Raw genomic sequence first — 25,059 nt, forward strand, 5'->3', positions numbered from 1 at the left:
AAAGAGTTTCAATGAACTGATGAGCAGGGAGAAACAGACGATTAAAGACCAGAGGAAAGCAGAGGAAGGCTATACCTGGATGCCAGAGGGAGAACCAGAGTGACGTTGTTGTTGCTGCTGTAAGAGAGCCGTTGCTGCAGACGCTGTTATCGCTACTGCAAGAGAGACAGAGTGACGACTGGGTGAGCAACAATGAGAGGAAAGAAAAGGGTTACCTGGACGCTGTTGTTGCAGTTGCAAGAGAGACAGAGTGACGACTGGGTGAAAATGAGGGAGAGAGCAGTGAGATTATGGTAGGATATTGAAGGTTTTTTTTTTTTTTTTTTTTGATCCCAAGAGATTACGAAGAGTTTGGGAAAATCGGGAAAGATGGAGAGTGGGAGGGGGGTGGGCGCGAATTTAGGAATTACCATTTGCGACGATTTTAAGGCCCGTCACGAATAAATGAGCAAAAAATAAAATTTTGCGACAGATTGCCAAAAGAGCGTCGCAAAAAATAAATAAATAAATAAATAAGACTAAAAAAATTTTGCGACGTTTAACGTACCGTCGCATATAACCTTACGTTTTGCCACGGGCTTAGTTTTTCCGTCTCAAAAAAAATCTTTTCACGACGTCATTAAGTGTCATCGCAAAAGCTTGCTTTTTGCGACAATTTTTAAACCATCACAAATTGTTCCGTGTTCAATGCCCCTTTTTCTAGTAGTGCACATTTTACTAGAAAGAAAGAGAATAACATAGAAGAGAGGAAAAGGAAGAGGAGAAGAAAGAGAAAAGAAAAAAACTTGAAGAAACTTGTCAAAAATCCATCCTTCATCATTCAAAAGGTATCTTTGAGCCCTAATTCTTAAAGTAAACCTATCTATCATCTAAGATTGAGAAAAAACTAGGATTTAATTAAGTTATTAATGAATAAATGAAGAAAATAGTGAACAATAGATAAATAGAATGAAGAACAAACTAGTAGCTTAGATCCTTGTCATTTTGATTTTAATTTTGATGTTCTTTATGCATAAGAAGCTTCATCGTGTTTTCATATGTTTTTCAAAAAGTTTTGCAAGTTTAATTCCATGTTTTGAAAGCTTCAAAGAAAGGGTTTGAATAAAAGCTAGAGTTCATGAACAATTCAACAAATCTTGTGTTTTGATTCTTAAATCTTGAAAACAAACTATGCTTTGATCTTGTAACTTTGACAAGTGTCATATTTCCATGTTTTCCTATTAGTTTTGAATGTTTTTCAATCATTTTTCAAAGCCCCAAGTCATGAAAAGGAGAAGAAAAAGCTTGGAACAAGAGCAGAATTTCGAACCCACAAACTGTTTTTCTAAAACAGCCATTCTCACACGTGCGACCATGACTCCCACACGTGCATTCCACTTGTCCAGCAACATGTTTTGCCACTGCAACTGGCCGCACATGTGGCCCAAGGCCCTGCACATGTGACACCTATTTTGACTCATTTTAATGCTTTTCAAGCCTTGATCACTTAGGATACTTCTAAGCATGCATTTGACACATGTTTGACACTTGATTTAAACGTGAACTAAGCTTAGAAAAGACTTGAATAACCTAAGAAAAGATTAGGAAACTCTAGGCTAACTTAGAACATTTTAAATGAATTTAGAAACTTGCTAGTTTAAGTGTTTTTAGTGCCTTGTTCATGTTTTGTGTAGGTCAAGCATTTAGAGGAAGTAACCCTTCATTCAAGGGTCATTTGTGAGTAGTAGTATAATAAAGTTATGTTTGATGAACTATGATTCAAATGCAAAACCTATTCTATATTTATGAATGCTATGTTATTGTTTTGTTATGAATGAAATAAATCTCACTGATGTTCATTCATCTACCGCTTTACTATATTATTATTCACTAGACAATGGCTCACCCCTCTCCTTTATATATATATATATATATATGTAGGTGATGAAGTTATGAAGAGAAGTTTGATTAGAAGTCGCTCTTGTATATTTTGTTGGTTTTGCAAGGTTTCGTTATAAGTGATATACTTTACTTTTGTTTTATGCACCGTGTATGCTTTCACTTCATATATTATGTACTATTTTGAATGGATGTTTTAAATGGACTCAATGCAAATAAATAATGGCTTTCGCACTTGTAAACAGAAAATTTCCCCCAATTATCCTAATAGTCCAACTTGTTTTGAAAGTTAGGCTTCTGGTAGTCCATGACCACTGGCCGATCACTACACTATCCTGTTTGGGGCGGGACGGGACTATGACAAGTAAAATCTCCTCACTCTCACTAAGGTGTTTATTATTGTTTTGATTTTGTAGTTTTAGTTGTCTTTATTATCTTGAGAAATCCAGGCACGGTTTCCTCTACGAGGATAAGTTAGAGCTACCTTCTCAAAACTCTTTTTCATGGATTCGTATAGTCTATACTCACTTCCATGTACCTTCTTATCCTTGTCGGGGTTCTTGTTTTAATTATAATAGTTGATATATTTGTTGTACACTATGCCAAAGGTTAGGTGTGTACCAAATCTTTTCCCTCCGAAGCTCACATTAATGTGTACTAATTGGGTATTATTTTTATATAGTTGTGTGTGTCGGAACAAGTCTCTCTCTCTCTCTCTCTCTCTCTCTCTCTCTCTCTCTCTCTCTCTCTCTCTCTCTCTCATTTTAAGCTTATTTACTTTGTTTTGATTTATTGAATTGTTATCATGACATTCACATGATTATATTACAGTCATGCATCCAAGTACGGATTATCATGTCTTAGTAAGTTTTGTTATCATTATGTGATGTGATTCCCTTGATGATTCATATGCCATCCTTATTAGCAACCAGGCTCATAGGATTCATTCCATTTGTGTGTTACACTTTTATAGAAAGTTGCATTTAGGATCATGCATATTTTTAATTAGTTGTCTTTTGTTATACTTGGTTGGAGTACCCGGTGAGTTTTCTTCTTATTTTCTTTAGGATCATGCATAAATTACCAACCCTTTACGCTCATGGCATGGTGTAGAGAAGTAGTAAGTGTGCCTTTCCCCTTTCTATTGCATCCCATATGTGTTTGTTTTTTATTATGTTTAGTATGCTACCATGAAGCTATGTGCTTATGTGATATATCTCTATGATTGTTCATTGCATGGAGGCCTCATTACCTAAGTTGGAATGATTCTGATCTCTTCGCACGCTAGTTATCTCACACTTGTACGAGATTTCTACTTTCAAACCCTTCTCAAATTGCGAGATATTAGAGTATTCCGAAGTAGGTGATCCGATCTATACTTATTTGCTCTACACAGTATAGTTATTATTAATAATTGGGTTATATGATCATATTGTGTTGATAATTCTCATATCAAAAACTAGTAGAGATCGATCTTTGATTGGGTGAATGGGGATACTCAATTCATGACCTTCCCTTCTTATACCTAAACTTCCAGATCAGATCCTTTGGTTGTTACAGGCAATGGTCTTTGCATGAGTCAGAATTTCCTAGTTTTCCATTAAAGATTAGGTGGTGACTCCATGTCTCATGTTTGATCTATATTTAGCACTTTTGTATGATTAGTGGGTTTTCATTAGATATGCTAAGTTTAGACCATTCACTCGTATCTCAAATTACACCTCAACGACCAATCCCATTTATCATGAGCGAGACATGGGGGTCAACCACACGATGAAGTCTTCAATTTTCGGGACCCTCCTCTCTGGAGATCCCACACTCGTGCCCATGCCCATTAAATGAATTATTATGATGATATAAATTTCTTTTATGGTACGTTTGTTTTGGCAAAAAAGATTTTCTATAAAAAACTTTTTCTAGAAAATATTTTCCACAGAAAACGTTATTTTTATGTTTGGTTGCGTTCTTGAAATTAATGTACTAGTGGTTGCATTAGTGGTGGTGGTAGTGGCGGCGATAAGGTGGAGGTGTTGAGGGTAGTAGTGGTAGTGGCGGCAGTGGTGCGGCGGCAGCGGCAGTGGCAGTGGTAGTAGCGACGATAGTAGTGTGATGATGGTGGCGATGGTGGTAGTGATAGTAGTATTAATGAGGTAGAGATGGTAGTAGCGGTGGTTGCGAGGTGGTGGAGGTAGTGGCGGTGACGGTGGTGATGGTGGTTGTGGCCATGGTGGCAGTGGTAGAGATGATAGTAGTAGTGGTAATGTGGTGGCATTGATAAATTTTTTGTTCGAAAAACGTTTTTCATATTTTAAAAGTGGAAAATATTTTCCGCCCAAACAGACTTGTTTTCCATTAACTGTGGAAAATGGTTTTTATTGATTTTTGTTCTCTATTGTATAAAATGGCAAAAAATGCAAAAAAAAATATTTTTAAAAAAATATTTTCCGCTCAAACAAACGGAGCATCATTGAGTAATAATTTATGACTATAATATATATATATATATATATTATTAGAATTGCTATTTATGGTATTTGGGAAATGTAATTGTAAATGGGACATGCTTGTCTCCAATTCACTTTATTGACTGAACAGTGCTGTTGAGTCTATGGGGCCTACACGGGTCCTGTTTCGATAATCCGAACCATACAATATATAGAGCTCGTTGAGTACTTTATCTCTGTAAAAAATCACGTTGATCAGATATCAATAGATACTTGATTGGATTAGATTTTTGTCAACAATTTATTTTGAAAATTCTATTTACCGTTGATAGAAATATAATTTAATCAAATAGCTATCGATATCCGATCAACGTGATTACTTGTAGGGATAAAATATTCGACGGGCTCTACACATTAAACGGTTCGGATTATCAAAGTAGGACTCGTGGTAGGCCCCCACGGGCCCAACAACACGCTACAGTCCGATCTTGAACCGGAGAAAAGTCTGGCCCATTGTAAATATATGCATTCAGCAAATAAGGATACATACTTAAATCACAATAGACAATAAAGAACTATGAACTATAGGCCAATCACTGCCGATCAAACACCCAATTCTGTGAACGAGAAAGGCACACACACAAAAACAAATTCAACAGAACAACCAACTAAAAGTCTAATGGGGAGACTACTAACAAAATTTCAATTGAAGTTCTTCAAGTCAAAGGAAACCATCTTGCATGACTCACTTGTCCCCTTCTCCACACTCTTTATCCACAGCCGGAGTCTTCATGTCCGTGACAACAAAATGGGCTTTCTGGGAATCATCTTAACAATACTTGCATCACCATTCTTCAAAAAATTTGTTGGCACCTTCTTAAGTGCCTTGTTAAACCCTCTATCGATCTTGGTCAGAAATTCGACAAACTTAATAGCAATGTGGGAAGGGTGGTGATCAAGAACAGGAGCATAACCATTTCCAATCTGAACTGTGTTGTTCGTGATTAATAACTTGTGAAGTGAATTCCTTGACTGGATTTTCCTTGGAATTTGATGCAACATACCCACCTCGAGATCCTTATTGGCAACAAAATTCTCTAGTCCCATAGATCAACTTCTATAAATTTAAGGGGCAAATATGTTGCAATTGAAATAATAAGAAGCAAAATGAAACTCAGAAGAAACGAGAGGGACTATTGACGAAATTTACCCTTCTTGGTACAGCATAATAACAGTATGTATAATTTTGTATGCGAGTAAAACAGAACTTCAATATTACATTGCATCTTATTTACACACTGAAGGCATACACATGTATGAAGGAGAATCTAGGAGAGACATTTAAAAAGAAAATGCTATACACAATCCTATTAATGTCACACATTTATTCTTGCAAGTCCTACTTATAGTTTAAACTACCTCACCTTTAATTTCTTAAAAAAATGAACTGGTCCAATTATGCATTGTGGCCTATCATCTAACTTACGTTGATGATTTATTCTGATCATGTTTTAGGTTCATTTATGTAGATTATCAATAAAAAAAAAAAAGTATATTAATCTGATAATTATAGTCACATATCATTCATTTATTTGATGATAAATGATTTGACTATAATTATTAGATCAATATGCACTTTTTTTATAAAAATAATCTACAAACACCTAAAATTTAACAAGTTGAATCATTAACTTGGGCCCATAATATTGGACTGGACCGGTCTGATTTTTGGAAACTAAAGATAAGCTAGTTTACATAATCTGTTTAAATGCACTTCCATTTGATATAGGATAGCAATGGTTTTTCTGGAACTGGTATGCACTTGACAACCCAACCAAGTGGCCATGACATTGCTGCTATGATAATACATATACCCCACTGCAACCAATTCAACCTCTCTGTATCAGCAAATTTTCGTAAAAATTCCACCATCACCGCCTGAAGAACGACAGTTAATGCCACGATCCATAGAAATAATCGGTTCTGAAGAATCCCTTTGAAGATGTTCTTCTTTTCTAATTTTCGAGCATTAAACTCGTTAAATACTTGGCAGAAGACAAAAGTATTAAAGATCAGGGTGTTCTTCACTGCTTCAGTCACATTAAAGATAGATTTTCCCTTAAACTGAAATATCAAGAGGACGATAATTTGAAAAAGTGCTTGGAAAATGAGGTTTCTCCACATAACATTGGTTACTAGTGGCTCTGTGCGGCCAACAGGTGGCTTGTCCATCAGGTCGTCGGTCGGTCGCTCCGTGGCTAGAGCTAGAGCCCCTAATGTGTCCATGATTAAGTTCACCCACAACAACTGGACTGCTGTTAGTGGGACTTCACCAGCTGAACATGCTGCAACCAAGTTGATTACAAGGGCAGCCACATTGACAGTAAGCTGGAATTGGATAAATTTTTGGATGCTGTTATACACACATCTTCCCCACTTTAAAACAGTCACTACTGAGGTGAAGTTATCATCCAAGATAACAATATCTGAACTCTCCTTGGCGACCTCGGTGCCTTGAATGCCCATAGAAAGTCCCACATCTGCTTCTTTTAAAGCGGGCGCGTCATTTGTGCCATCACCAGTCACAGCAACAACATGGCCTTTTTGTTTCAAGCACTTTACCATTAGATGCTTGTCAAGAGGGGAAGATCTTGCCATTACGAGGATATGATCAACACGATCCAGCCTTTCTTGCTGGGTATAGTTTCGAAATTTTTCACCTTCTATAACTTCACCGTCACTGCCCGACGCTACGCTTTGATAATCAGATCTAAGTATCCCACATTCGATGGCTATTGCTGTTGCAGTGAAAATGTTGTCTCCCGTAATCATCTTGACTTTTACTTTAGCCTTTTCGCAAAGTTGCATTGCATCTTTCACCCCTGGCCGACATGGGTCCTTTAGACCCACTACCCCTAAGAATGTCAAGTTATCTTCATTGATCTTTCGTTCATCAGTGTTGTCTGGCTCTGACATGGTAAATTGCTTATGAGCAAATGCAATGCATCGAAGGGCTTTTGCAGCCATCCCATCGATTATTCGCTTGATTTCCACTTTTGTACTCTCATCCATGGCTTTCTTGATTCCAGACTTGTCATAGTAACTTGAACACAGAGCTAGTATAATTTCAGCAGCTCCTTTCCAGTGGACGTGGAATGTGTTGTCCATCAAATTCTTTATTAATACTCCGCTACGTTTCTTTTCCGAATTGAAGGTTTCAACATTGAGGATGTCATAGGTCCTCTTTAGTTGTTCTATGTCCAAATCTAGTTCATGGACAGCCCAAAAAAGAATTGCTTTCTCAGTTGGACTTCCAGAGAACTCAGGTTCAGATCCTGAATTGGCTTTATAAACACTACCAGTAGTGTTCTCACCCACTCCTTGGTGGAGCAATTCAACAATATTTGGAGCAATTGCATTGACAACATTGCCTGTAATGCTATCTTTGCTAAGCCAAAATGTGGTCACAGTCATTTTGTTTAAAGTGAGCGTACCTGTTTTATCTGTACAAATAATAGTTGCTGATCCCATAGTCTCGCAAGCTGAGAGTTTCCGAACCATAGCTTGATCAGCCATCATTCTTTTCATAGAGTAAGCCAAAGTGAGTGTGACAGCTAGCGGCAAACCTTCTGGAATCGCCACCACAACAATTGTGACAGCGGCAGCAATAATACGCACCATGGCATTCATAACCTCATCGAACTTGGTCTTCTTACCATTATACTCTTGATTTCCATTTGCATATTTTGTGTTCCCAGTGAAGTAACGGATCAACATCGCAACAAGAACAAAAAAAGCAACTATCAAACCAATTTTTCCTATGGAAGAGGTCAGTTTGTTGAGACGAGATTGCAGTGGAGTTTCCTCTTTCAAATCGTGGCTTATAGAACTCATCATCTCACCCCATGCTGTGTTCATTCCTACTGCTGTGACAACCATTAAACCATACCCATTGGCTACCTTGGCACCAGAAAGTAAGAATGGATTGATAGCCTGGTCAATATCAACAGAATCACTCTCCCCGGTCATGCTTGACTCGTCCACTTGTAATGAATATCCATTCAAGAACAAGCCATCTGCTGGAATTTGATCTCCGATTTTCAATGTTACAACATCTCCAACCACAATATCAAATATGGAGATGTGATGTCGCCTCCCATTCCGAATGACATCCACTTGGATATTGCTACTGACTTTGGACAACTCATCAAATTGTTTCGCTTGGCGAAAGTTAGTGATTGCGGATACCATAACGACTAAAATGACTGCGAAGAGAATACTCCCACCGTTATACCAACCATCATCTATTCCGTCTTCTTTAATGCCAAAACCGAGAGACACAGCAGCGCATACTAGTAGGATGATAATAGTGACATCTTTAAAAGCTTCCAACAAAAAATGGAGAAAGCCCTTTGGAGGTGGCTTACGGTAAGTGTTGGAACCGAATACTTCACGTCGCCACTTCTTGTCTTCTTCAGTCCCATTGATTCCATTTTTGCCATTGGTTTGAAGATTGAAAACTATGCCTTCAACTCCACCAAGCTCATGAAGAGGAGTGAGATTTTTTTCCTTCACCAACTTTATGAGCTTTGCTTTGTCAACGCGCTCAGGGAGGTGTTGAACAACTACAAGATTGAGATGTTCAGAATCAGCAGCACCAGTCGAATTGATGTCGAGGGTAGTGTGAGATGTTTTCTGTACGAGTTGTTTAGCTTCTTTAACCAGAGAACGCATGGCATTGATGGCATAGATAACAGAAAACGCAAAGCGCCATCTCTTTAGGGGCTTGATAGTAGGAATATCAACAGCATGTGAAGCAGCATCCTGCTCGCGGGCGAGCAAGAGCAGTGAACGAAGGCGGGGCTTGCTGGACATTGTTGAAGAACTAGGAGATGATAAGTGCATGTTGTGAAGAACCACATCAACCAAATCGTAGTTTAAGAACTTTGGTTGCGTTTGGTTTACTTAGAAGTGATTCTACTTATTAGGGGTGAGCATGTTTTGGATTGGATTAGATTAAGCTAAAATTAGGATCAATCCATTATTTACGGTTTGTGAAAAATTGAAATCAATCCAATTTGTTTAAATCGTGGAATCAATCCATTTAAAAACAGTTTGGATCGGTTTAAGACCACGGATTCACATAATTAAATAACAAAATATATATATATAACACTTTAATTTTATAAAAACATAAACATAGCACTAGTTCCATAATAGCAACATGTCTTTCTATAATAGCGATATAGTATTAGAATTTAAGCAACCATAATAAAACTAATTCCACCATAAGTATTTAGACTATTACTAATTAAAACTAAAAAATAACAAACAAAAGTAATAAAAAAGATACTATGTGGATTTAAGTTTAAGTTTAGTTTTATATAGAATAAGAGAAGATAGTACGCGAGGGGTGTATAATAAAAATATAAATTATTTGTATACGATCCGAATTGGTTCCAATCCGGAACCGTGGGGTTCAATTCGGAACTAATCCGTGGACTACGGATTTTTAATTCTTCAATCCATAACCGAACCACGGATTCAAAAAATCAATCCAAACCAACCGGATTGGACTAGACTGGATCGGATTGCGGATTTCACGGATTACTTGCTCAGCCCTACTATTTATAAAAAAAAATTAAAATTAAAATTCTTTTCAAAATTCATAATTAAATGCATAATTTAAAACTTAATTTATAGGTAAATTACAAATACACCTCTTGAGATTTGCTTAAAATATGAATTGTCCATGTGGTTTGGAAAATTACAAATACCTCACTATCAGAATTTTTTATTTAACAGAATTAATTAAAAAAGTTAAATTTCTAACTGTTCACCTATACAATAATAAATTTATTTTGAATTATTAATTGAAATAAAATTTTAACATTATTAAAAACTGTTAATTAACTTGATGTTTTATTAATGAAAGGACCTATTTGTTATGAAATTAAAAACCTTAAGGAGCATAATGTAAATTCTAGAACTATAGGGGTAATTTGTTATTTAAGTAAATCTCAGGAGATGTGTTTGTAATTTATCCTAATTTAAAATTATTTTTAAAACTCATAACTCAATATACAACTCAAAACTCAATTTAAAAACTCTTTTTAAAACTCATAACCAAACACACAACTCAAAACTCATAACTAAATTCTTTTCAAAACTTTATTTTTTTTTTAAAAAATTCAAATTTTTTTTTTTAATTATTGTGTTTTGAGTTATAAATTTTGAAAATAGACAATTTGTTTGATTATGAGTTATAAAAAAAGTTTTGAGTTGTATTTTTTTAATGTGTACTGTATTTCATATAATTGTGCGCTATATTTTTTAAAATATTTGAGTTGTATTTTTTAAAATATTTAAAAAATTTATTTTTTATTTTAAATATTTTTTATTCTTATTTTAAATAATTTATTTTATTTTATAAATATTTTAATTTTTTAACCTTTTTTTTAAATATTTAATTTTTTTTTTTAAAAATTAAAAGTTTGGATCGCCACATATATCTAAATTATAAAAAATTACTTGGTCAATACTTAAAAAAATAAGAAAATTATTTTCGAAAAAGTAATAAAAAAATAAAAAATATATTTTGAAAAAATAATTTTAAAGAACAAAATAACAAATATTTTTTTGAATTTTTTGTTAATAAAAATTTGAAAAAAGTTTGATTATGAGTTTTGAAGAGAGTTTTTGAATTGAGTTTTGAATTATATGTTTTAGTTCTAAGTTTTAAAAATAATTTTTGAATTGAGTTTTAAGTTATGTGTTGGGTTATGATTTGCGTGTGAAGTTGTGTTTTGATTTAAAATATTTAAAAAATAAAATAAAAATTATATAATTAAAATAAAAAAAGTTCTTAAAAATTTTTAAATATTAAAAAAATGAATCCCAAAAATTTCAAAACATAACTCAAAATTCAAAAACTCAAAATGCAACTCTAAATCTTTTTCAAAACTCAAAACTATTTTCAAAATTCAAAAACTCAAACTTTTTTTTCAAAATTCATAATCAAATAAATTTTCTCTTTTTAAAATTCAACTTATAATTTCACACTTAAATTATAATTCCAAAACAGACTTGGCTCTGATGTACCCCAGCATATTATTCTTCTGAGAAAGGAACATATGAGAATTCTTTTGTAAAGGTACCAAGAAGTTTCTTGGCTCTTTCCTGTTCTTTAGAAAGCAATTATATTGCCCTTATTCCAAGCAAACGCGTTTGCTTTCCTTTTGATTCGAGCCTTTTATACGAATCGTCAAGTTCTCTACAGAAAAAATTAAAAAATAACGATAATTATTGTACCAATCCAACGAAGCCTATACCTTTCTAGACGGTTTGAGATAAGATTGGATCGATCATGTGTCTCGCACTTTACCAACTAAAAAAAGTTATTTTTAAAAAAAAAAATATAAAAATATATTTTTTAGACTCTATATTTATAAATGAGATGATTATTATTGTGCTAATCCAACGAAGCGAATAACCTTTATACACGGTTTTAGACAAGATTGGATCGTTCTTGTCTCTTACACTTTATCAACTAAAAAAATTTATTTTTTTTACAAAAATAATATATAAATCTATTTTTGAGACTCGATGACTATAAATGAGATGATTAAAACAACAATGATTCATCCCCTTTTTCTCTCACCCCTTTGACCCTCTCTCTCTCTCATTGATTACATTTTCTTTTTCTTTTTCTTTTTTTTCCTGCTCCTCCAATCACCACCCGCCACATGACAAAGGGAGGTGAGGGGGTGACCCCCAAAAGGGGTCCCAAGCATTATTCATATATTATACAATTTCCCTTGGAATTATTATAGTCAAAACCCCTTGGGGGTTAAGCAACAAGCATTCAATGGGCTACAAAATAAAAATGCCAAGGTGTCCATGTTTTCCCACACATCGTTATGACTCTTTAAAGCTTCGTCTGACATTAATTACGGTAAATAATTTTTTATGTTAACAATCTTTAGTCTGGTTTGATTTTTTTTTTAGATTTTTTTGACTTTTGAGAGGAAAAAAAAGTGTAATAATTATGATTTTAATGTGATATTTTGCCTGTGTTTGGCAAGTGGGTTTGCAGGTTTTTTTGGTTATTTTAGCCACAAAAAACAAAATAGACTATTTTAGCCATAACAAACAAAATATCACATCCAACCCATAATCATTACATTCTTTTCTCACAAAAAAAAACTCAAAAAAGTCAAAAAGTCAAAAAGTCCTTCCCAAACCAAACTTTTAAGCCCAGGCTAAAATAGCTAAAAAAACTAAAAAGCCAAAAAGCCAACCCACTTCCCAAATCAAGCCTTTGTCTTATTAACTTATATAGCCTATTTTGTTTTTCTATACTTTTTTAGTCCCAAAATAAAAACCAAACAAAAACTAAATTGACTACATTTTGCTAGAGGGCTTAAATTTGTTAATCAACTTAGACTTACTTTGGAAAGATAGTGGCCCTGTTTGGTAGAGCTGTGGAAAAGTGCTTATAGTTTATGACAAAACAGCTTATAGCTTATAACTATGAACATAAGCTGATTTCTGACTTATAAATTAAGCATCTTCCGCCCCACTCAAAGAATAAGTTGATTTCTGACTTCCAAAAAGCTATAAACTATAAGCTATAAACTAAACCAAACACATCAATATAGCTTAAATTAAGCTGAAAGCTGAAATAAGCAACTTTTAAGCTGCACCAAACAGGCACAGTAAAAAGTAATTTTTTTTTGTTTTTAACCAAGCTTTTTGAGTTTTTTTAGAAAGTGATTTGGGAAGTTGTTAAAAGTTTTTTTTTTTTTTTTTGGATTAATATTTGTTTATGATGTCATATCACACTAAAATGACTAAAATACCCTCACTCAACTTAAAAAATTTACATTTTACCCTAATCCACAATATGTAAACATTGAGGGTACTTACATAATTTTCCAACCTACTTTTTGACCACTTCCCAAATGAGCAAAAATGCAACTTGGCGTTTTGTGAAGCCACAAAACTTTCACAAAACGTGGCGTTTTGCTCGGTTCCCAAAAGAGCCCTTACGGTTTGTTTTCCTTCAACTTTTTAGTTATAAAAATAAGTTAATAAGACAAAATGTGACACCTAAATTATAATTATTTCACTTTTTCTCTCAAAAAATGTCAAAAAAATTGAACTAAACAAACTTTTAGCCTTACATTAAAATAACTAAAACTAAAAAACAAAACTAACTAAAAAAATCTATTACCAAACAAGAACTTATATTCCATAAGAACTTAACTTGGGCTTAACGCCCTCCCTGCTTGTGAGGGAAATATTTTTCGTATTTTTTTTATATTTGGTATAATAAAAAATAAAAATCGACAGAAAATATTTTTCATGGTTACAAGGAAATAAATTTATTTGGACAAAAAATATTTTTCACTTTTAAAAGGTAAAAAATATTTTCCGAACTAAATTTTTATTAATGTTGCCACACTACCACCACCATCACATCACTTTCACCTCCACCACCACACCACCATTAGCATAGCCTATGTTGCCATCACCGCCCCACCACCATGTCACTACCTCCAGCTTTATTTTCGTTCCACACTATCACCACCAAACATAAAAAAATAATTTAAAAAAAAAAACATTTTATTGAACGACAATTTTGTTATTAAAAAAAAATCAATAAATAAAAACCTAAATCTAAGTCGTTTTATTGACTGAAGACTGACGAAGCTACGGATTGGGTTGATCATCTGGATCAATTGGTTAATTAAAAACAGAAGGGAGAACAGGGTACCAATTCGGTTTTTAACTTCTGTTTATTTTAATGAAAAATATTTTATATGTTTTTAGGCCTCGTGTGATAATATCACTTTTTAGTCTAAAAATTAAAAAATTATTAAAAAAAATTAAAAAGTCAATATTCTATATCAAAAAATAAAAAAAATTCTTTTCTTTCTACTTTTTGCACATTTTTTCATAAAAAATCAAAAAATCATCCTAAAAATACTAACTTTTTTAAATCATATTTTAGTAAAAAAAATTACTAAAAAAGTATGTTCCCAAACGAGACCTTATTATTTAATATATGAATAAAAATGAAAATTAACGAAAATATCAATAAAAAGTAAATGAGTAACCAAATAATTTATTAATTCTCTTACATGGGTGTGAAATCCACACACATGTGGGTTTGTGTAGATCCATACCATGTGAGATATTTAGTAAAAAAAATTAATAAATTATTTAGGATCCATAATATTTTCCAAAATAAATTTATTTTCCAAATTAAAAACTTTCCACACACCACTACCATTGCCACTGTGCCACCATCACCACAATTAACACATTAGTTTTAAAGTCACAACCTAATACATAAAAAAAAAAATTGATTTTTTTTTTCCTTCTAAAAACTAAGTTTTGTTGAAAATATTTTCATCAAAACAAATAGGACATAAAAGTAGACTCTCATATTATTTTCCTTTTAGTGATGCCAAAACTACAAACTAATATACCAAAGATACAAGTAGGGACGGAATCATAATTTCATTATGAAAAGAGTCAAAAGAAAATTAAGTTTTTTTCACTATATACACAAAACACACATTTATATATGATATATAAATTGTATATACATAAAAAAAAAATTAAATACCATAGAAGTAATTTCTAATAAGATGAATAAGTTTTTTTTTTTATATAAAATAGAAAGAAAATTCCAGATAGAAAAAGAATGATATATATATATATTGAGAAACTATTTTATATATAAAATGATATATATATATATATATATTATTTTAAAATTCTATGAAAAATAATAATATTCACAAAAATAGGAAGTCATGCCCCCATGGTCTTTTATTTTTGTTTTGTTAATTTTCTAGTTGAGTAAATTCTAAAAGTCCAAAAAAATTTTAAACTTTTTTAAAAAAAGTGCTCACATGAGAACTGTATGAGCACAGGAGAAATTATATGACAAATTAATTTTCATCTTTCAACTTTCACTTAAAATGTTACTTTGATCCTTAATATTTTAATCTTTACTTAAACTTTAAATAATAAATAAAATACAAGTTGAAGTCTATGGTTAAACCTACTCGGTTGTCGAAACTACCTCAACGCCTTCCTTTTGGCCCCCACTAAATGCTGTGTCCATCATTCCTTATGACGGAGACTTTTTTTTTTTTTTTTCATTATGTACCTCCTCTTTTGATGTTTCTCCAAAAAAAAAATAAAAAATAATATATATATTTTATATTAAAAAAAATTGTAAAAAATATTTTTCATTTATATGATAAAAAATTACAAAGCAATGAGAAATAAAGATATTATTTATCGAAAGAACGTAGTGCAACTTTTGTTATAATTTTTTTACACAAAATCCCAATAAAAATTACAATCTCTCATATATTTATAATTATTTTTAATCTTCTATATTAATTTGTATTTTCCCCATTTATACAAAGGGTTATGAAAGGTTTCACTTGACACATGTGCATCCACTTTGCATTAGAGTTGCTTTAGATGATTCGATCAAGCAAGCAAGCAAGCATCGGGTTCTAGACTTGTAGTAGTACTAGAGAATTTTTTCATTCAGCGTTTTTTCCGTGTTTTAATGAATAGGACTTTTTTAGATTATTGAGAATTGGAGTTTTGAGGAGAGTTATTATCTTGAAGAAAAGAAATAATACCGAAGATTTCTCTTTAGAAAATAATATAACGGGTCTATTGGGCAAGTGAAGAAGGTGAAATGATATTATTTTCTTTTTAATAATTGAGTGTTGGAGTCAGCTTAGGTGCATTTCAACTAATTTTGAGGTCTTACGTTAACGATTAGACAAATTTTTGGTGATTCCAAGATTTTTGTTTAAAATTTTTTATTAGCAAAGTAGAAATTTCATTATAAACATGAAATTAAAGGTATATGATGATGAAATGTATGGAGACAGATTCGGAAAGTACATTTTACCTTATTACTGCTATTCGCATCCACACAATTAATCCCTCAGCCTCACGATTTTTAAAATATAATATAAAGAAAATAAAATAAAAAAACAAAATAAAAAATAAATGATAGTGTGATGTTTGATCTTTGTATCTTAATTTCATTAAGAAATGATATACATAAAATTTTATAAAATAAATAATTCAGATCATTAAAATAAAATTTATAATAAATCTTATAGCCTTAATAAGACAATCAAATTTAAATTTTAAACTTGAAAGGATCTCGTTCAAAATTTAAAATCTTAAACATCATCCAAATAACGGGTCCCAATCAATTATATATTTTCTTCATTTTGTGGGGCCCGGGTGTTGAATTCCTGGAAACTTGGCCTCAAAGTTAATAAAAAGTTGGAATTCCTGAAAATTCTGAGAAGGTGATCACAAGGAAAATACTTTACTCCCAAAATTTGTGACCTCCCAACTCTCAATTAATTTGTGGTTACTTATTATGTTTTTTTTTTATCTCTCTCACAAATGGAGGGGGGGCTGTATTATGAATGATTAGACAACTCATTTCTATTGGTGTGTGGAAAATGATTCGACGCTTACTGCATACTACTATTAGATAGGGAGCGGGGTCATTGTTGTGTAGTATTTCTTGTTATGTTGTTTCAATTTTTTTTTTCTTTTTTTTTCATGGTCTCGCTATATTTTTTGACGTGATAAATTACACTTTTTTTTTTTATTTTAGAGTTTAGGATTTAGGGTTTAATTTTTAAATTTTTTTTTTATTTTTTTTATTTTAGGGTGTAGGGTTTATTTCTTAAAATTTATTTTTTTATTTTAAGGTTTAGGATTTAGGATTTAATTCTTAAAATTTATTTAATTTATTTTTTAATTTTAGGATTTAGGATTTAATTCTTAAAATTTACTTATTTATTTATTTGTTTTAGAATTTATGGTTTAAGGTTTAGGGTTTAATTCTTAATTTTTTTTTTATTTTAAGATTTAAGATTTAAGGTTTAGGATTTAATTCTTAAACCTTTTTTTATTTTAGGGTTTAGGGTTTAATTCTAAAAATAAATTAAAAAAAAGCCCCAGTTTATCCAAACCCAAAAAAATAAAAATAAAATAACTCATAAAACACTGCCGTTTTATCTGCACAACAAGAACAATAGTGAGGGGATCACAGCAGTGACCCCCCATCCATAAAAAGTTGGAATTCCTGGAAATTTTGAGAAAGTGATTACCAACTGGGAAGTTGATATATTAGACAAGGAAAATAACTGACTCTCAAAATTTGTGACCCCACAACTCTCAATTAATTTGTGATTACTTATTATGTGTTTTTTTTCCTCTCTTTCACACAAATGTGTGGGGGTGTAGGGTCTTGAGGGTCTGTTTTATGATTGATTAGACAATTTATTTATGTTGGTGTGTGAAAAATGATTTGATGCTTACTACATGCTGCTGTCAGATAGGGACTATTGGGGGATGAGGCTACCGTAAACACCTCGTCTTATTTGGTTTAGTTTTTAAAGAAAGGAGTAGATTCCATTTCGTCCTTCATTCGGATCCAGTCTCACTGCTGTACTTGAAGGGTGACTATTGTGAGGCCCGTGAGACTTATTTTGGATCATATTTTGATGATTTGAACTGTTAAAATTTTAGAAATATTGAGAACAATATACATGTAAAAAATCAAGTTAATCGAATATAAATAATCTTTTCATCAAATAACATTTGTATTTAGTTTGATACATAGTATTCATTTATTTATTTATTTATTTATATAAAGATGTTACTTGATTTTTTACAAGTATATTGTTCTCAATATTTTTTAAAATTTGAACGATTCAGATCATCAAAATAGGATCCGAATTGTGTCTCACGGGCCGAGTTTTTTTTATCCGAAATAGGATCCGAAAAAATGAGTCTCACGGGCTGTATTATGATTGATTAGACAATTCATTTCTATTGGTGTGTGGAAAATGATTTGACGCTTACTGCATACTACTATCAGATAGGGAGCGAGGTCACTGTTGTGCAATATTTCCTGCTATGCCGTTTCAGCCCTTTTTTTTTTCTTTTTTTTTTTCCATGTTCTCGCTATATTTTTTGACGTGATAAATTACGCTTTTTTTATTTTAGAGTTTAGGATTTAGGGTTTAATTCTTAAATTTTTTTTATTTTTTTTATTTTAAGGTTTAGGGTTTATTTCTTAAAATTTATTTTTTTTATTTTAGGGTTTAGGATTTAGGGTTTAATTCTTAAAATTTATTTAATTTATTTTTTAATTTTAGGATTTATGGTTTAATTCTTAAAATTTATTTATTTATTTATTTATTTTAGGATTTATGGTTTAAGGTTTAGGGTTTAATTCTTAATTTTTTGTTTTATTTTAAGATTTAAGATTTAAGGTTTAGGGTTTAATTCTTAAACTTTCTTTTTTTATTTTAGGGTTTAGGATTTAATTCTAAAAATAAATTAAAAAAAAGCCCCGGTTTATCCAAACCCAAAAAAATAAAAATAAAATAACTCATAAAACACGGCCATTTTATCTGCACTGCAAGAAAAGTAGTGAGGGGATCACAGCAGTGACCCTTCATCCATAAAAAGTTGAAATTCCAGGAAATTCTGAGAAAGTGATTACCAACTGGGAAGTTGATATATTAGACAAGGAAAATAACGGACTCTCAAAATTTGTGACCCCACAACCCTCAATTAATTTGTGATTACTTATTATGTTTTTTTTCCCCTCTCTTTCACACAAATGTGTGGGGGTGTGGGGTCTTGAGGGTCTGTATTATGATTGATTAGACAATTCATTTCTGTTGGTGTGTGGAAAATGATTTGATGCTTACTACATGCTGCTGTCAGATAGGGACTATTGGGGGATGAGGTTATCGTAAACACCTCGTCTTATTTGGTTTAGTTTTTAAGGAAAGGAGTTGATTCCATTTCGTCCTTCATTCGGATCCAGTGTCACTGCTGTACTTGAAGGGTGACTATTGCGCGGCCCGTGAGACTTATTTTGGATCATATTTTGATAATTTGAACTGTTAAAATTTTAGAAAATATTGAGAACAATATACATGTAAAAAATCAAGTTAATCGAATATAAATAACCTCTTCATCAAATAACATTTGTATTTAGTTTGATACATAGTATTCATTTATATAAAGATGTCACTTGATTTTTTACAAGTATATTGTTCTCAATATTTTCTAAAATTTAAACGATTTAGATCATCAAAATAGGATCCGATATGTGTCTCACGGGCCGAGTTTTTTTTATCCGAAATAGGATCTGAAAAAATGAGTCTCACGGGCTGTATTATGATTGATCAGACAATTCATTTCTATTGGTGTGTGGAAAATGATTTGACGCTTACTGCATACTACTATCAGATAGGGAGCGGGGTCACTGTTGTGCAGTATTTCCTGCTATGTCATTTCAGTCTTTTTTTTTTTTCTTTTTTTTTCATGTTCTCACTATATTTTTTGACGTGATTAATTACACTTTTTTATTTTAGAGTTTAGAATTTAGGGTTTAATTCTTAAATTTTTTTTTTATTTTTTTTTATTTTAGGGTTTAGGGTTTATTTCTTAAAATTTATTTTTTTATTTTAGGGTTTAGGATTTAGGGTTTAATTCTTAAAATTTATTTAATTTATTTTTTAATTTTACGATTTAGGGTTTAGTTCTTAAAATTTATTTATTTATTTATTTATTTTAGGATTTGTGGTTTAAGGTTTAGGGTTTAATTCTTTTTTTTTTTATTTTAAGATTTAAGGTTTAAGGTTTAGGGTTTAATTCTTAAACTTTTTTTTTTTATTTTAGGGTTTAGGGTTTAATTCTAAAAATAAATTAAAAAAAAGCCCCGGTTTATCCAAACCCAAAAAAATAAAAATAAAATAACTCATAAAACACTGCCGTTTTATCTGCACAGCAAGAAAAGTAGTGAGGGAATCACAGCAGTGACCCTTCATCCATAAAAAGTTGAAATTCCTGAAAATTCTGAGAAAGTGATTACCAACTGTGAAATTGATATATTAGACAAGGAAAATAACTGACTCTCAAAATTTGTGACCCCACAACTCTCAATTAATTTGTGATTACTTATTATGTTTTTTTTTTCCTCTCTTTCACACAAATGTGTAGGGGTGTGGGGTCTTGAGGGTCAGTATTATGATTGCTTAGACAATTCATTTCTGTTGGTGTGTGAAAAATGATTTGACGCTTACTAAATGCTGCTGTCAGATAGGGACTATTGGGGGATGAGGTTACCGTAAACACCTGTAACAAGCCCGCGGGGGACCTCGCTACAGCTCGGACTCGACTTTTCGTAGTCACGGTTCTAAGTCTGAACCAAAGAGTCCAAATCCGGCAAATCGTTTTTGAGAAAAACAGATTTTTGAAAGAAGTGCCAAACATGGACTGCTTTGCCAGATACAGAGTCGCCACCTAAATATTTTATTTTGGGAAATTTAGGAAACCCTGACTCGGTGCCAAAAGGCCACGCGTCCGTCATCACCAAAGTTGCCTCGGCTCGGGAACTTGGGTACGATTGGGGAAGGTCACTTCGTGAGCACCCCCGCTCGCCCGGTCATAGACCGGCCTCTACTAACCATGATATCAATTTTTGAAAACATTGTGAGTTCTTATACCGGTTATTAGCCTAGGTTACTATGTGACGCGCACAGCATATAAGTATAGACCGGGTCGCCCGAATTGGAACAAAACATTTCATGCTTGTTTTTGAAAATGGTTTGTTACCCGCAGGTAGGCTTGAAACATTTTGATGATTCATTCCAATTCAGATAACCCAACCTTCACCCACAGGCATTCAGACAGATATATCAGATAAGCACATAGCTTCATGGTAAGCATGCTATCATGGCATTCACTCACACGCATGCAAGGATGCTAAAGCATAAAAACTTACCGAGTACTCCAAGCCAAAATAGAAACTATATTAGAAATCATGCATGATCCTAAGTATACAGAAATGCCTAATGCATCACATGCAAAAATGTAACTATAGCAGGCTCGGCTATTCTAAGATGGTATATGAGATGCTACAACTAACATGTATTCAACTTGGAATTAAAAATACAATGCAGTTAGTATGATGCGCCGAGCCCGGTGCATGCAATACAGATGAATGATGCAAACATGCTGTCATACTGTATGTTAATTTAAACATGCCCTAATCTAACCATCATAAGCGGATAAATAAAAGGGAGAAAGACGTGGGGTTGGAAGACATACATCACACTCACGCACACTTATTACAGTTGTGCCCTCACTCGGAGGGTCTGAATAAATAATACAGTCCAAATATTACAGTCCCCAAAATAAAAGAATATTACAGTCCAAAATATTACAGAATTCTAATTAATTAATGAATTAACTAGAAAGCAAATAAACTGGCGTGCAAGCCAGGGACTGCCTTGCTTCTGATGGATGATGCATGTCCGGATTGTCTTGCGCGGAAATCCACCGGGATGCCCCAATTAGCCTCTGTTTACACCTGTTCCTTGAAAAGCGTGCCAAGTCCCAAAAAGTCGTTGATTCTCCGTTTTGCTGCAACAGAGAGCAGGAAAGGGGCATAGCAATGTATTTGCACAAATATATGCATGTCTCGATCCTCGTGCCACCAATCGTGCATACCGAGGCATGATGGCCGAGGAATCGAAATGCACAACTCTATATAGGATGAATGCACATGAAACTATAGCTAAAACCTAACCCCATCATGGATAATCCGGAGTGTCGGCGACTGGGGGAATAGAGACACATTCCGTCACTCGGAGTACGAAATGTACCTCGTTTCCCGTGTCCGGGCTAACTCTTATTCCGGACACGATGCAACATGCATGATATGCATGAAATGCAACTAAAATATAATCCTAACATACAGAATGCTATGGAACGAGATGCCTCGAAATGCGTGCAAGCGGGCACACAAACCGAGAAAGTGACTGGATGTTGAAAAATGAGATGCCTCGAAGTGCGTGCACACGGGCACGCAAACCGAGGCGATGATAAATACAATGAGAATGAGATGTCTCGAAGTACGTGCACACGGGCACGCAAACCGAGGCAATGCTAAAATGACATGGAAAATGAGATGCCTCGAAATGCGTGCACACGGGCATGCAAACCGAGGCAATGACAGATACGATGAAAATGAGATGCCTCGAAATGCGTGCACACGGGCACGCAAACCGAGGCGATGACAGATATGATGAAAATGAGATGCCTCGAAATGCGTGCACACGGGCACGCAAACCGAGGCGATGACAGATATGATGAAAATGAGATGCCTCGAAATGCGTGCACACGGGCACGCAAACCGAGGCGATGCTAAAATGATACGGAAATGACAAATGGACTTATACCAACATGAGTGAGCCTCGGCCACACTCACATCGGATGCCGATGGCAAAAAATGAAGTGCCTCGAAATGCGTGCACACGGGCACGCAAACCGAGGCAATGCAAATGCAATGCAAATGACATGGAAAATGATAAGTGGACTTATACTAACATGAGTGAGCCTCAGCCACACTCACATAAGATGCCGATGGCAGAAAATGAAGTGCCTCGAAATGCGTGCACACAGGCACGCAAACCGAGGCAATGATAAAATGATGCGAATGACATGGAAAATGATAAATGGACTTATACTAACATGAGTGAGCCTCAGCCACACTCACATAAGATGCCGATGGCAGAAAATGAAGTGCCTCGAAATGCGTGCACACAGGCACGCAAACCGAGGCAATGATAAAATGATGCGAATGACATGGAAAATGATAAATGGACTTATACTAACATGAGTGAGCCTCAGCCACACTCACATAAGATGCCGATGGCAGAAAATGAAGTGCCTCGAAATGCGTGCACACAGGCACGCAAACCGAGGCAATGATAAAATGATGCGAATGACATGGAAAATGATAAATGGACTTATACTAACATGAGTGAGCCTCAGCCACACTCACATAAGATGCCGATGGCAGAAAATGAAGTGCCTCGAAATGCGTGCACACAGGCACGCAAACCGAGGCAATGATAAAATGAAATGAAACAAGGCCAAAATGATATGTAAGCATGCTAATGGAATTTCAGCAACAAAATATGGGGGAAAACAGTCCCGAAATGAAGCGAAATGACATGAAATGTAAGGAAATGACCCGAAATGCAACATTAGGCATCCGAAATGGCCTATAGCCATACTAAACATGCACAACATGGACATGCAATGCAAAGACAGAAGCTAGACAGTCCCAAAAGATGCACTTTCACAGTTATGAACATGGCCAAACAGTAAGCATAGGTAAGGGAAGCATAGCATGCAAGAATGGGGGCCAAAAGAGGGGTAAAGAAGCAAGTGGTATAAGCAAAACTCAAACTGAAAAATTTCCTTCTATAACACTGAAGATGGACCAAAAATATGAACATTTACAGTATATGGCAGCCTCAAAATCAGTATACAAACATGCTAAAAATATGATGCAAAATAAGGCTCAAAAGGTACTAAAACATGAAGTGTATAAAACAATCACCAAACAGAAAAAAAGTGTGAATGAAACATGAAGTATAGGCCAAAATAAGACCACTTTCAGTTCGGATCAAGGTCCAAAAACAAAAACCAAGAGGGCTATCACCTTATGCAAAAATGGGGCCAAATAGGGGATTAAACTACAAGTGACACATGGAGACACCAAACAATGTTGAGCCCTTCTCCAATGTTGAAGAGGGGCTCAAAATATGCCTCATATCAGTTTACAACATGCTCGAAAATAAATTGCTCATAGGTCAAAAAAAGCATACAAAATCATGACATACAACATGGTCAATGAAGCAAGTATATTATGGAGGGCTCAATCAAGGTTGAGCCCTTAATGAGAAGTGAAGATGAGCTCAAAATATGGTCCTTTTCAGTTAGGACCGAAGCTTGAAACCAAAAAGAAATGAGGCTTAGAAATAGATCAAAGAAAAGGGTCAAAAGGATCAAAGTGTAACTTACCCTTGAAGATCTAGACTTTGGTTGCTTCTTGGATGGATTTGCTGCTCCTTTGGCCTTCAAGAACCCTTCCTAGCTGCTGGAAATGAGATAGTGGTGGTAGAGCTTGGTGGTATAGAAGGAATGGAGGTTAATGGACTTAGGGTTTTTGAAGAATTGAAGAAGATGAAGATGGAGTTGGCTATGGAGTTCTTAAGATCAAATTTTCTAACCCCCTAGAAGAAGGTCTTCAGCTGGTTATAAGGTCAAGAAAGGGGGTGTAAAAGGGGGGTCAAATGGAGAGGAAAACTCTCTCCCAAAATATCCCCCGGATACAGAAAATATCTGGGGGATATTGCCTCACAGCTGGAAGGGGCACAGTGAGAGGAGCACGGCCGGCCGCTTACTTTTGCTGGAGGTGGCCGGCCGGCCACACCCCCTAGCCGGCCGGCTAGGGGTCAAAAGGGTCAAGCATCTTTTCTGGCCGGCCAGGTATTGGGGAGGTAGGCCTTTGTGTGTACAACACAACCATGTAATTGAAATTCCAAGAAAGTGGGCCCAAGGGGTTCAACAGTGGCTCGGAAAGAGGGGTTCAAAAGGGTCAAGTGACCTTAATGGCCGGCCATGAACTTTTAGTGGCCTCTCAGGTGTGTACATCACAGATATGTGGTTGAAAGTTGGAGAAAAAGGGTCCAAGGGGTTCAACATTAGCCCGGAAGAAAGGGGTCAAAAGGGTCAAATGACCTTAATGGCCGGCCATGAACTTTTAGGGGCCTCTCAGATGTGTAGA

At 34.1% G+C, this 25,059-nt stretch overlaps 1 protein-coding gene across 1 annotated transcript; it reads right to left on the reverse strand.

Annotated features, from left to right (window-relative positions):
• Nucleotides 1-5,566: 5,566 nt before the first annotated feature.
• Nucleotides 5,567-9,289, reverse strand: LOC114305415 (putative calcium-transporting ATPase 13, plasma membrane-type). The gene has a single exon (XM_028250489.2). It carries the CDS (start codon nt 9,225-9,227, stop codon nt 6,087-6,089), a length of 3,141 nt encoding a protein of 1,046 aa, XP_028106290.2. The 5' UTR covers nt 9,228-9,289; the 3' UTR covers nt 5,567-6,086.
• Nucleotides 9,290-25,059: the final 15,770 nt, after the last annotated feature.

The sequence above is a fragment of the Camellia sinensis genome, chromosome 2 (assembly GCF_055761805.1).
Source record: "Camellia sinensis isolate YWXY chromosome 2, ASM5576180v1, whole genome shotgun sequence".
NCBI lineage: Eukaryota > Viridiplantae > Streptophyta > Magnoliopsida > Ericales > Theaceae > Camellia > Camellia sinensis.

Coding starts and splice junctions, on each gene's coding strand:
- LOC114305415 (XM_028250489.2), bottom strand. CDS start 9,227: ATGCACTTATCATCTCCTAGTTCTTCAACAATGTCCAGCAAGCCCCGC.